Raw genomic sequence first — 13,927 nt, 5'->3', positions numbered from 1 at the left:
CCATGGAGCCTTGTCTCCGTGCACCAAGGAGGTGCTAGGGAGGCTTGGGAGGAGGGATGATGGCTAAAGGCAGATGACCTAGAGGAAGCCGAAGTCAGCAAGTATTTATTGTCTTTTTTTTTTAGGTTTTTGCAAGGTAAATGGGGTTAAGTGACTTGCCCAAGGCCACACAGCTAGGTCATTATTAAGTGTCTGAGGCCAGATTTGAACTCAGGTACTCTGGACTCCAGGGCTGGTGCTCTATCCACTAAGCCACCTAGCCGCCCCGTCAGCAAGTATTTATTAAGGCCCTCTGTGAACCAGGCCTTGTGTTAAAGTGCTGGGAATTCAAGGGAAGCACAAAGGCCAGTCTCTGCCCTCAAGGAACTCACAGAGACAACAGGCAAACAAACTTGTGTAGATAAGATGTAGAGAGGACCCATTGGAGTCAGTCAGAGAAGAAAAGCAACTAGTATCATGGTGATGTGGAGAGAATCTATTGGAATCAATCAGAGAGGGAAAGCATAAATATCATGGAGGCCTGGGAAAGGTTTCCTATAGAAGATGGGATTGGGGCACACCCAAAGCTGTCCATGGGCATTAGCCTAGACAGGGCATGTGGATCTCTGGGATCCAAAGACCCAACTTTCAGGAAGAAGCTTGAGTCCAGACAAAACATTCACTTCCCTGTATCTCAGTTCCCTAATCTTTGGCAGATTCCATTGCCTTTGAACTTTGCCCCGTCTGTCCATCCGCCAGATGGTCCTGCACCCTTCTTAGAGGAACCTGGCTGGGCCCTTGTGGGGTATATTCTGCCGTCCCCCCTTCTGCCTTGGCTTCTGCTGTCTCCATGAAGATTACCCTCCCCCTGCTCAGGGCTTTCCCTAATTACTGGCACATGTGGGCCCTGCCTCGGGCCATGCATGACAAGTAATAACTCAAACCCAGTGACTGTGTTTTTCAAGGCATGAAACTCTGGGAATCAGGGGATTTTATAGCATGTTTTCAGCAACTACAAAGGCGAGTGTCAAATGATCCTGAAGCAGTGATGATTTGATTAAAGTACAGAAATTTCTGACAAGCCAACACCGAGGTTAGATTTGCTGTGGCCAACTCGGGCAATGACCGGGTTTGATCATGGAGGTAAAAGAGCTGGTTATTCTATACCAGCAGGCCTCAGGGAAGCCTGGTGCTCCTCCTTCTTTGACTTGGCTTAATTGTGTTTCTGGGGTTTGAGGGGGTCCAGCCTAAATCCCAGATCTTCTCTTGTCTTCCATGTGTCCCCACAAATGCACATTGCTAAAGATGAACAGATAAGAGTAAGGCAGTAAAAAATTGGATCTGGAGAAAAGAGTTTGGTTGTAGACTCATACAGATTTAACTGTGTGGTCCTTTGGAGAGTGAGGTGGATCTGGAGTCAGGAAGACCTGAATTTAAATTTGTCTCAGATACTTCCTAGTGATGTGAGCCTGGACAAGTCATTCAGGTCTGCCTCAGTGTCAGTAGCTAGGTGGTTCAATGGGTAGAGCACCAGCCTTGGAGTCAGGTGGATCTGAGTTCGAATGCAGTCTCAGACACTTGATACTTACTAGCTGTGTGACCCTGGGCAAGTCACTTGACTTTGATTGCCTTGCATTTAGGGCCATTTCCAGTCATCCTGATCCATATACAGCTACTGGACCACATGACTCTGGAGGAGAAAGTGAGGCTGGGGACTTAGCACAACCCCGCCTCACTCAAATTCAATTCATGTGCTTGTCATAGCATCACCTCTCTGATGTCTTGGTCTCCTTCGAGAATGAAGGACACAACATTAAGTGTAAAATGGGGATGAGAATAATAGCACCTAATCTTCATAGTGATGTAGAGAGGATCCATTGGAGGCAGTCACAAAGGGAAAGCAAGTTATTATGAGGATTAAATCTGAGTTTTTATGAGGATCAAATGAGATATTATTTATAAAATGATTAGCACCCAGTAGGCACTAAATTGTTGCTTGTTTTCTAAATTTATGCAATGCTTTCAGTGCAAAACACTTTACAAATATTATCTTATTTCATCATCATAGCAACACTAAAAATTAATATTTTTTGTCATTATTCTCATTTTGCAGATGAGGAAACTGAGGTACAGGTCATACAGCTAGCTAGCGTCTAAAGCCAAATTTGAACACATGTCTTCCTGAAGTCAATCTCTTTGTGGCTCAGTTTTCTCCTCTGTAAGAATGACCTCGGAGGTCCCTTCCTGCTCTGAACCCTTGATGCTGTGATCCCATAAAATGTCCTATCCTTCAAAGTAGGCATTCTCCTCATGATTGTCTCGTGCAGAAGTCTCAGATGTACCCCCTCCTATCTTCATGATTGAACAAGATTTGCTGAAATAGACCCCAGAGGATGAAATAACCCACCTCTCTTTGTCTGTCAAAAAAGTACCAGCCACTCTTCTGGGAAACTTCTAGAAGGTCCTTTGTCTTGAAACCCTAGAAAGATTGCTACAAAACCTATCTTCAAGTTCTGAAGCTGTGGCCTTTCTTTTGTTGTGATAGTGATGTTCTGGATAGTGCAGGATGCAGTTCATGTAGGCTATGGCTAGGCGAAGAGAGAACCCCAGGCAGGAGCCCCTGCCTCCCAAGATTGTTCCTTCTGTCATGGGGCTCTCTTTGGAGTAGGATCCCACCTGTGAGTCAGAGGTGGGGGGGCAAAGGCATACTGGGTCAGATATGTCCATGGTTAGGGGACTTGGAGACCCCTTTCCACCCAGGATTCTCATTCTGAGACTAAATATACCACTTACCTGAATGTGTTGAGGACTTCCTGTGTCCACTTAAGTCCTCTGTGGAGGAAGAAAGCTGGCAGGCCAGAACCCCCCAATTGTATTGTTCTCTAGGGGAAATGTTCCAAGAAAGGAGAGAGAGAGACAGAGAGAGAGAGAGAGAGAGAGAGAGAGAGACAGAGAGAGAGACAGAGAGAGAGACAGAGAGAGAGAGACAGAGAGACAGAGAGACACTATGTCCCAGTCACTCCATCAGTGCTTTAAATACCCATGTAAGCAAGGTTCTTGGCCTCAGGTCTCTTATATTCTAATGAGAAAAGACAAGACCTAAAGGGGAGGTAGAAAGGGAGAGCATTGAGAAGCCTGGCAGTTCTGTGCAGGCTTGGTATTGGACTAGATCTTTAAGCTTATCTATCAGAACTGGAGGGTTCCAAGGGCAGAATCCAGGGTTCTAGTGTGTGTGGGGCAGATGGCCTGTGTGCAGAAGTTGTGTTCCACCGGTGGCTGGGAAGTAGCTTGTCTTCGAGACCCTTCCTGGTTACCCTCCCAGATGTGCTTCAGCCAATCACTACCCTTCTTGTGATGTTTTGCCCAGGACCGCAGATGTGAGCAAAGTAGGTTGGAGGAGAGCAGAATTCCCACCATCCTCATTCCTGGTGCTGGGCTTCCAGGTCACGCTATTGACCCATTACTCATGTGTCACAAAGTATACATACACAATAGGTGCTTCCTAGGCATTTGCTGATGGATCCTTCACAGAGTAGGTGCTTCCCAAGTGCTTGCTGATGGATCCAACAACACACAGTAGGTGCTTCCTAAGTGCTTGCTCATGGATCTTTCTTCCCAGGCATGGGTGGCCCTTTGGTCACAGAGGTTGACCTTGGCATCTGGACTTTCTCAGTTCTTTGGGCCTCCTCCCTCTCTTTCCTCAGTCATCTCATATGGTTGTGTTTTTCTCTTCCAGGAGGAGATGGGCATTTCCTGTGAACTGTTAGAATCCGACTTCCTCAAATGCAGTGTAGGATTTCCTTTCATGAGGTCAAAGACCAAGGTAAGGAGCAGACTTTCTTTTTTCCTGATCAGAAGTCTCCTGAATCCTGTCATAGGAAGAGATGCAGTAACAGGAGCATTGCTAACCCAGGTTCAGGGTTCCAATACTGTTTCTGTCATTCACCTCTCTGACCTTGGGTAAATCCCTTCACCAGTTTCTTCCTCTACAAACCAAGGATGGCCCTGGGTGGCCCTTGGGTCCCTTCCACCTCTAACCCTGTAATCCTGTCAAAAATGGGCCCCAAGATCAATCCCTGCCTCTCCCTACCAACATCGGCAGCTCTGTGAGCTTTGGCTCATGACCACAGGAGTTAGCAGGTAACTGGGGGGGGGGGGCATAGTGTGTCAAGAGCTGGGTCGGAATTCAGAAGACTCCTCTTCATGAATTCAGATCCAGCCTCAGACACTTAAAGGCTGTGGGATCCTGGGCAAGTCATTTTACCCTGAGTGCCTCAGTTTCCTCATCTGTAAAAAAGAGCTAGACAAGAAAGTGGTAAACCATTACAATATCTCTGCAAGAAAACCCCAAATGAGCTCATGAAGAATCAGACATGGCTGAACAAGGGGCTTAGCAAAGGAGAAAGACTTTAATTTGGAGTGACTGTACCAGAATGGCTCCTATGGTATATGTATGGAAAGGGTCCACCCATTCTTTCATGCTCACAATTATTAATAGCTCTCATGTGCTTTATTTGCATATATACAAATATACAGTTAACATATATGTAAATAGAGTACCCTGTGAGGTAGGGTCACTATCAACCCCATTTCATAAATGAGTAAACTAAGGCTTGAAGAGATTAAATGACTTGTCTAGGCTATACCATTGGTAAGTATGGCAGGATTAGAACTTGGATCCTCCCAAGTCCCGCCATCCCAATTATTGTGCCACTCAGATTACCTCTTGGCCTATATAAGCTCACAAAGTCACTTGAGAAGCAATTTGGGGTCTGTGAACATCTCTCCCATTCCACCAAACAGAACCTTGAACCTTCCATGGGATATTTTCCATGGGATATTTTAAGAAGCCATACTGGTCTGTTTATTGTTCCTGGACCTTGACTTTCCATTTCTGGTGGCTGGGTCTTTGCCCAGGCTGTGCCCTAAACCTGAAATGCCCCCCTTTATTTCTGTCAAGAATCACCTCAGATGCCACCCTCTAATTTCCCAGTCTACCAATCACCCAAAGAGCACTAATTAAACCCTTCTCCAATAATCTTGATTTCCTTATCTGGATACAGGTAGCACTCCCTTTCTCTACCCCCCATCCCAGGAGAATGTAAACCCCTTGAAAGCAGGAACTTTTTTAATGTGACTTTGTCATATGTGTCTCCATTAACTTAGCATAGGGTCAGCCTTGAAAATAGTAGCTGTTTAATAAATCTTATAGAACTGAACTCAAGGGCATGCTGGGTTCATTATGCTAGAACTGAAAGGGATCTTGGAGATCATCTAGTCTCACTCTCTCATTTCACAGATGAGGGAACAGAGGCCAGAGAAATGAAGTGACTTTCTCAAGGTCACACAGATAGGAAGAGGCAGAGGCAATTTAGACTCAGTTTACCTGATTGCTACACAGCTAACCCTCTTTCCACTATGCCACACTCTTTTTGATCCCTAATCTTGCTTTTTTTGTGTTGAAACCGTAGGACTTTTTTCATTATTCAAACTTAATCCACCCAAAATGATTTTAATCACTTGAATTAAAATATAAAAAAATACATTGCAGTATTCCAGGGATCCAGGTTCAAACCTCCATTAATTCATTCACCAGTAGTTATATATTTACAATATTTACTGATCACCCAGAAGTCTAGGTCGCTTTTTGCCTTGACATTCAAGTACAAATATGGAGATTGGAGGGCTCTTCTGTCCTCTATCTCCCAGGCCTTGCTCTGTGAGTTTTGGGGGAGAATCAATTTGGACCCTTTGGGTTTTTTATCTGAAAAATGAGAATTTTAATTTTAAGCCTTGGACCCCATTTAAAATGGGAAGACCCTTTGTCTTTATATAGAAGCCTTTTTACCAATTGAACAGGAGGCTTCCTTTGCGAGGAACAGGTCCCCTGCTCCCCATCCTAGATGTGGCGGTGTTTTACCAAGAGGGCCCCTGCCAGGGGGGGAGTATTTGCCCAACTGTTGCCTTTGGCCCAACAGTAATGGAAGCTTTGAGATCAAGGCCAATGATAATAGGCTGGGAAGAGGGAGCTGAGAAGGGAAAGATGGAGAAAGCAGCAACAATATTTACACTAGAATGTGTGTGTGTGTGTGTGTGTGTGTGTGTGTGTGTGTTTGTGTGTGTGTGTGTGTGTTGTGTGTGTGTGCAACTGGCAGAACCCCAGGCAAGTCCCTTCATCACTCCTGATTTTGGACTTGGATTTGTCATCCAGTGAGTTTATGAGTGTGCCACCTGGTGGTGAAATTTCCTTTGAAAGTCATTGACCGTACTTCCCATCGAAACATTTCTACATATATATAATGGAGGGAAAACTGGATTTGAAGCTAAAATGCCTGGTTCAGATCCTATCTCTGCCCCTTGGCCTCTCCAAATCTTGCTTTCCTCATCTTTAAGTGAGGGGAGGTAGACCAGCTCATCAGAGCTGTATCTATGAATTTGAGGCCCGGAACTGTGTAATTAACGGTTAGTCAAATCACCTCTATGAGCCTCATTTTCCTAATCTGTCAAATGGGGACCACATAGAGCTGGGATTTGAACCCACATCTGACACTGTTTCCTTTGTACCCAAATGAGCTGTTCTGCTGTGGCGTCCTGGAGTCATCCAGTCCTTGGGCCACCCATCGATCAGCTTCTAGTGCATTATGGGTCTCTCAGGCAATCAATCAATAAGCATTGATTAAGTCCCTCCCCCCACCACATCTATTACTTTGTCTTGTATTTATACCATATTTATGAATTTCTTTTTTCTCTGTGGATAGAATGGAAGCCCTATGAGGGCAAGACTTGTTTTACTCTTGTCTCTGCAGATAAAGTAGGTGCTTAGCAAATACTCATTGATTGATTGATTGCTTTGTTCCACCTCATTGACCCCTGCATTCCTTCAACCTTGAGGACTTTGGGAGTGGTCCCTCCTTTCTGACCAAGACCAAGCTTGGGCTTGACCTTGAACTTTCTCATACTATCTTGATATGGAGCTCCTTGAATTGGCTACTGCCCATTGGTCCAAAGCTTTGTGTGGCTCCTTATTCATCCTAACTTTTGGCTCTGTTTGTTGGAGCCAGGACTTGGAACCCTTCTTCCTTATCTGGGGGTTTCCACCCTTGCCACATTGGAGCATCAGGGTGGGGCTAGGGCAAGAATTCTCATTCCAGCTTCATAAATGAGGAGACAAAGTCAGCTGGAATGCCTCTGATAAGCTTCAGCCTAGGTTTCCACTGCCCTTTGCTAGACACCTTTTGTCCTAAGGGAACTTCTAGTATCTTCTTCTGCCCATTCTTCTTTGTATTTGGGAATGCTATTTTTATTTGTTTTTTTGTCATTGACAGTGTAGACAAGAAAAATCCCAAAACACAAACCTTCAAAAGCCTCCATGTGAGCACACACATTCTTTGTGGGTTTTTTAAAAACTGCATCCAGAGGCAGCTAGGTGGCACAGTGGATAGAGCATTGGCTATGGAGTCAGGAGGACCTGAGTTCAAATCTGACCTCAGACGCTCAATAATTACCTAATTACCCAACTGAGTGACCTTGGGCAAGTCACTTAACCCCATTGCCTTGCAAAAATAAAAAAAACAAAAACAAAAAACCCAATGCAATTGATATGGAGAAGAAAAGCACCACCTAATGGTCATTGTGAAATGAAACCTCAGGGAAAGAATGCAGTATCTTCCAGGATTGTTATGAAATGATACACATGGCCAGATTCTGTTCAAGATGTACATAAAGGGAAAGCTTGTCAAAGGAGGGAGCCCCTGGGAGGTGAAGACACTGGACAAGGAGGGGGATGACTTTGGGGCTGGGAATGTCCTTTGATGCCAAACATCTCTTTCTCTCCCCCCAGTATGAATTCAGTGTGATCTTTGACACCAGCCACCTGTCTGGGGAAGAGGAAATCCTCAAATTCTTCGTGTCTGCTCAAAGGTAAGGTCATTACAAACTTGGCCAAAGACATTTTTCATGGCTGTTGTCGCTTTTTAAAAATAGGAATGAAAGGGTTTGTCCTGTAGCTGCCTCCAGGGAATGGCAATGACACACCTCTCCTAAATCTATTGAGCTAAGGTGGGATGAAAATGGGGTCAAGTGGGGCTCCACATTTCTTCCTGGCCTTTATTAACCCCCTGGAGAAGATGCTCTAAGAGGGATGGCTGAGTTCCTTTACTAGACAAAGGAAATTTACATCAGCTACTATAGTTTTTGCTTTGTTGAACATGAATGGAAATGTACAGTGGAGGTTGGAAGGCTGCAGCCACCATTCTGAGCTGGCCAACCGAGTCTCCCATAAAGAGTGGGAGTGGGGATGGAGACTGGATGGAGAATGCCCTCTCCACTGACCAAAACAGCTAGGGATATCACCAAGCCTCAGTTCTAGGCTCCGAGAAGCAATCAATCAACAACCAGTATAGTAATTTCTTTCTCGTTGAGGGAAGATAGAAAGCTAAACCTGCCAACGTTCCTAAGAAAACCAACTCTTTGTATATATGAGAAGCTACCTGTGTCATGAGTTTCCCTTGTCAAAGGGAAGTCTTGGATGTTTGACTTCCCTAACTCCCCCTTTTAAAGTGGGCAGGTATTCAGAAGAGAGATGAGCCAGTCAAACTGCAGCGGCCATAGGGGGAGGCAAAGGGAGATGATGTTTGTCCTTCATCTTTGAATAAGATGGTAGCATCAGGGAAGTGTTACCAGGACAAGCAAGTGAATTAAATTTGAGTGAGGGGGGCTGTACTAAGTCACCCATTTCACTTTCTCCTCTGGATTCATCTGGGTCCAGTGGCCAGATATGGATCAGGACTACCAAAGATGGCCCTGGAGATGAGGCAGGCAAGCTTAAGTAACTTGCACAATGTCACATAGCTAGTAAGTGTCTGAGGTCAGATTTGAACTTGAGTCCTCCTGACTCCAGGGCTGGTGTGCTATTATTCATTGCTCCATCTCCCTGCCCATGAAAGTCTGATGCTCCAATGACTGAGAAGCAGCAAATAGAGATTAGGAGATGATTCCACCATTCCTATGATATCTGTGGAGGGCTGGAAGGATGATTCCAGAATCCTCTCCTATCTTAGGGGTAGTTCTGGGTTCTGTTGTGACAATGGCCCATTTCTGTTCACTTTGGGGAAAGGGAGGAGGGCAAAGGCTGCTATTTGGATCCAAGATCTCGATGGTCCTGAGAAATGTGGCCATTGGAGAATGGCTCCCCTAGTCTGCAGGGAAGGCTTTGATCAGAGGTCCCCACCTGGGGTATTATAGGAGCATAAAGGAACTCTGAGAGAGGGGGTAGGAGAGACAGCAATTAGAGTAGGAACTCCATGAGGGCAGGGATGGATTTTGTCCTTAGGTGCCAGTGTTTGATCTGAGCCATGGGAAACACTTCATCAATTAATATTGAATTATAAATCTGAGGTTTCATGAGTTGGAAATTTATTTTATTTTAAATTTTTATTGAAATCTTTTGATTTTCCATAGCTTTCATTTCAAAATAGGAATGACCCAAAAGTCTTATTACAGCATTGTTTTTTTAATAATTTCATTATTAATTAAATGAATAAATTTAATAATTTAAAAATGCTCTAAGATTTTTTGAGACCTTCTCCCTTCCCCAGAAAGCTATCTCTTGTTAAAAAAAGAATAAGAAGCAAAGAGGAAAAAGCAGCAATTCAGCAAAACTAGCAAACACACCAGAATCTGGCAGTGCATATAATATCCTGCAACCATAGACTCCCACCTCTGCAGAAAGTAAGGGAGGACCAGTTTGAAATACATGCAAGCCTTCTAGAAGTTACCAAGTACTTATTACATAGCCATGTCCATTTGACATTTCCATCTGGAATCTGGTCATGACCATATCTTACTCTTTTGAAGTGTAAGCTGACTAAGACCCCAGGTAGCCCATTCCCTGGTGCCAGGGACAGTGTCTGGCTCCCTATAGATCTCTTGGGCCACTGGTCATCCCTACCACTTTAAACAGTGCCCCCTTTGTGGGAAACAACCAATACTCTGGAGAATATAAGCTCCTTGTGGATTATTTTTTGTTGTTTCTGTATACTCAGCACTTAGCACCGTCCCTTACTGATTGAAGGGGCCTGATCAATGTTTACAGAAATCTTTGCAGTTAAGAAAACCTACTGGAGTTCAAGGTCTAGTGCTTCTACTTTCTTACCCTGGGGGCAATATTTTGAGAAGTAGCTTCTCCCATCTGTGTCTGTCCACATTATCCAGGACAGAAAACAAAAGCAAATGTATTTGTAAAAAAAAAATCATGTGTCTCTCCTCCTGGACATCTGTCTTTGCTACATGAGATGCTTTACTGAGACACTCAGGACACAGATGCTGGTCAGAGCCATAACTAAGGTGGGGCAATGGAGCTTTATACTGGGGTGCTAATTTTAGAGTCATTCAACAATTTTTTACCTGGTCAAAAGGCCTTTCCTGGTCTTCCTCTCCCCTCATCCCTCAAACCTGGTCTTCAGTTAATGCTTTTCCTTTGAGATTAATATATATTTACACACACACATATCTTACATGTACATAGTTATTTTCATGATAGTAATCCCCCATTACAATGTGAACTACTTCAGGGCAGAGTCTGTTGTCTTTTTCTGCATGTAGTACCTGTCATATAAGTACTTAATAATTGATTGTTGAGGGGCAGCTAGGTGGCGCAGTGGATAGAGCACCAGCCCTGGAGTCAGGAGTACCTGAGTTCAAATCTGGATTCATATGCTTAATAACTACCTAGCTATGTGACCTTGGGCAAGTCACTCAACCCCATTGCCTTGAACCCCCCCCCCAAAAAAATTGCTTGTTGCCTCTTAAAATGAGAAGCTGCTAGGGCTTTCCCCTTACCTTTCTAGGGTACCTTTCCTCTCTCCCTGCAGTTGAGAGCACAGTTCATCTTTATTTTCTGGACAAGGCTTATGGGATCTTTCCCAAAGGGGACAATTCTTGATTGAACTCCAAGAAGCTCAGTGTGTCAGCTAACCCAGAGTTTGCAGACAAATGCAAGAACATGATTATTTCTCATTTTTCCAAACCAGTGGCAATGTTGAACGCTCCGACTCGCTCCATGACAACAGTCTCATTCTGTCGGTGCCTCTGATGCATGAGGTCGATACGTCTGTTGCTGGGTAAGTGACAAAGCACGTGGATGTCCTCTGGTGGGCAGTGCCATTCTTCTGTTTCCTGTTTCATCTTTGTGCACTTTTATAAATGGAGGGTAGACTTCCCTGGTCCGGGTGGGGGGGCTGTCTTCCTTTATCCTCCCTCTCTTGTGAACATTAGTCATTGACTTTCAAACTTAGATCCTATAATTCCACAAACATTCTATACTCCAGTGAAAGTGTAGGAAGATCCTAGGTGAAGACCAGTCATGGGTTCTGCAATTAAAACTGCAGTGAAGAGAGGCTTGGAGCCAGAGGTTCCAAGACCCCCAGGGGTGGGGTTCTCCAATCAAAACTGCCATTGAGAGACTTGAAGCTCATGTCAAGAACAGATGTCCTAAGACTCTAGTTCCTGGGTTGGACTGGCTTTTCTGATGCCACTATCAGAGCAGAGGGGCTTGTGATCATCTTGGTATTTTACAGTTAGCTCTATGGTTTCTATTTGTTTTGAAGCCAGTGATGGTGATGGTAAGGAGGTCTAAATCATTTGTCAAGGGTCAAGTGTTGTGGGCTTCATTGGGCCACTGAGGCAGAGAAGGGTTGGGAGGAGAAGTGGTCATTGACTGCTGAACATGGAGGAACCATGGACCTGCTCCTGTTTCCACATTTGGGAGTCACACCAAGGGCTACTCACCTTTTGCTGATGGAAGCTGGAAGGATCTGCCCAACTCATTTGAATACAGTAAAGAACTATTGACCTCCAACTGACCCACAACTTGGGCTGAACTCTTGAGAGGTTCTGAGACTCTCATCTTTCACATTCAAGTGTTCCTGGGCCCCAGCCCAGCCTGGGAGTGGAAATGTGGAAGTCCTGCAGAGAGCTCTTCTGACCATGAGATTCCTGACTTGGCTTCAGAGGCAGAGGCTGGGGGCAGCCTCCTCCTCCTAAGAGCACGGATTTGTCCTCAGATCACCAACTTTGAGGTTGAAGAGAGGAGCATGAGGCGGTGGAGAGAATGTCAGCTGGGACATCTAGCAAGCCAAGTCTTCACTTTGACCATTACGACTCATGGGAGGATGGACAGGCAGATTCATCTTTTCTGTGCCTACATTTGTCCATCTGTAAAATGGGGATCCCACCTGTAGCATTCTACCTCCCAGGCTTGGGGTGAGGAAGGTGCCGATTGTAAAATGTGAGTTGTTCTGGGCATTATTTAGGCCTAAGGTTGTCCACAGATCCAGGTTCAGGACCCCTCCCTCTTGTGAGCAGGAGGCCCCTCTAGTGTAGGAGGGGTATAGAGACCCTTGTTACCTCAAGTGTTTTGTCTCTCTCTTCTCCTTAGCAGCTGGTGTTTGAGACACTTGTCAGCATTTATCAAATTAATGGTTGATGTGAACTTTCCTCATCTGAAGCCTTACAAGAGAGGCAATAATGATAATGACAATAAGTAATGATGATGATGACAAGTTTGCACTGACTCCGTTTGCAGATGATTTACATTTCCTTGTTCTTTGGAACCTCTCGACCACCCTGAGAGCAGGCAGCTGACAAAATACCAAGTTTAATAACCATAATAATAATAATAATAATAATAATGATAAAGCATTTTCATAGTGTTTGTTATTTGTTAGATGCTTTACAATTATCATCTCATCTGATCCTCAGATCAGCACAACTCTGCTATTATTATCTCCATTTTACAGATGAGGAAACTGAGGCAAACAGAGGTTTGAGTGACTTACACAAGATCACATAACTAGTGTCTGATGTTGGATTTGAACTCAGGGCTTCCCATGCCCTCAACCCACCCTGCCACCAGCTGCCTCAGAAAAATTGACTTTTGAGACAAAAATATGAACACATTCTCGTGGCCACCCACACATGGCTCCCATGTGTCTCTGCTCAGTTCCAAACTGGTGGCCTCTTCCCACACCAGGAGGCTGAGTCCATTCACATGAATAGTTTATTTCTGTGGATGTTTTCAATTGAGGACAAACATGCACATATGTCAGAGGGTCTTCTGTAAATTAAGAAGATAATTCCTTTGAGTGACATAAAGATAGAAGACTCACAAGAATTCCTGTAAATAACAGGAATTCATTGACCTCTCCTCATCCCAATTAGATCGACCTTGAAACCAATCCAAGCAGACTTCTCGGTTCCACACTGAGCAGAGAGGAAGGAAGGAGAGAGGAAGGGAGCTGGAGTGGAGGGGTTTCCTCGAGTTTCTCTTCTGCCCCCTTGGGGAGCCCTGGCCTCAGGAAGACAGAGAGAGACCAAGAGATAAGAGAACAAAATATTTCTGATCGGGTCTGACCATGTGTTCCACATCTCATAAAAAATCAAAATTATAATTTCAATTTGTATTTTTGAAAATCTTAGTTGATATCTTTGGTTTTATGTCACCTTCCATTCCATCTCTATCTCTTCTCCTCCAGGAGAATCCATCACTAGAGAAATTCTTATTTGCTTTCCTTCATTTCTAATTTAAGACAGAATTGGAGACATGAATATAATTTAGACAGTTGTCAGCTCAATGATGGGTGGAGAATCTGAAGATCTGCGTTCGAATATTGCCTTCATTTTAACTGTGTGACTCTGGCCAAGTCACTCTGCCTCTCTGTTTCAGTTTCCTCATCTGTCAAATTAGTTTTCCAGGAAACACTTTTTTCTTCTCAGAGCCAGTGTATGGAAAGTGCTAAAAGGCCTATAGAAATATGAATTTGGTGATTCTATTTTTCTCTGTAAATAAATGTCTCTACCCAGCTGTTTGAGGCTGGTAGGTTCAAGTCCTTGAGAGTCTGTATTGATGCCATGAAGGCAGGTCTGGTCCATCTGTGGAAGGGCTTGTGTC

At 44.4% G+C, this 13,927-nt stretch overlaps 1 protein-coding gene across 1 annotated transcript in view; it reads left to right on the top strand.

Moving 5' to 3' along the window:
- ITGA9 (integrin subunit alpha 9) overlaps positions 1–13,927 on the top strand; it is a 360,075-nt gene that overhangs the window by 276,721 nt on the left and 69,427 nt on the right. Inside the window, exons 20-22 of the mRNA XM_074199051.1 lie at positions 3,716–3,802; positions 7,820–7,899; positions 11,010–11,099. Of these exons, the coding sequence (XP_074055152.1) occupies positions 3,716–3,802; positions 7,820–7,899; positions 11,010–11,099 (257 nt within the window). The remainder of the gene's footprint in view (positions 1–3,715; positions 3,803–7,819; positions 7,900–11,009; positions 11,100–13,927) is intronic.

The sequence above is a fragment of the Macrotis lagotis genome, chromosome 8 (assembly GCF_037893015.1).
Source record: "Macrotis lagotis isolate mMagLag1 chromosome 8, bilby.v1.9.chrom.fasta, whole genome shotgun sequence".
In the NCBI taxonomy this organism is placed as follows: domain Eukaryota; kingdom Metazoa; phylum Chordata; class Mammalia; order Peramelemorphia; family Peramelidae; genus Macrotis; species Macrotis lagotis.
The sequence above is the reverse complement of the archived record's forward strand: the minus strand, read 5'-3'. Positions and strand labels throughout refer to the sequence as shown.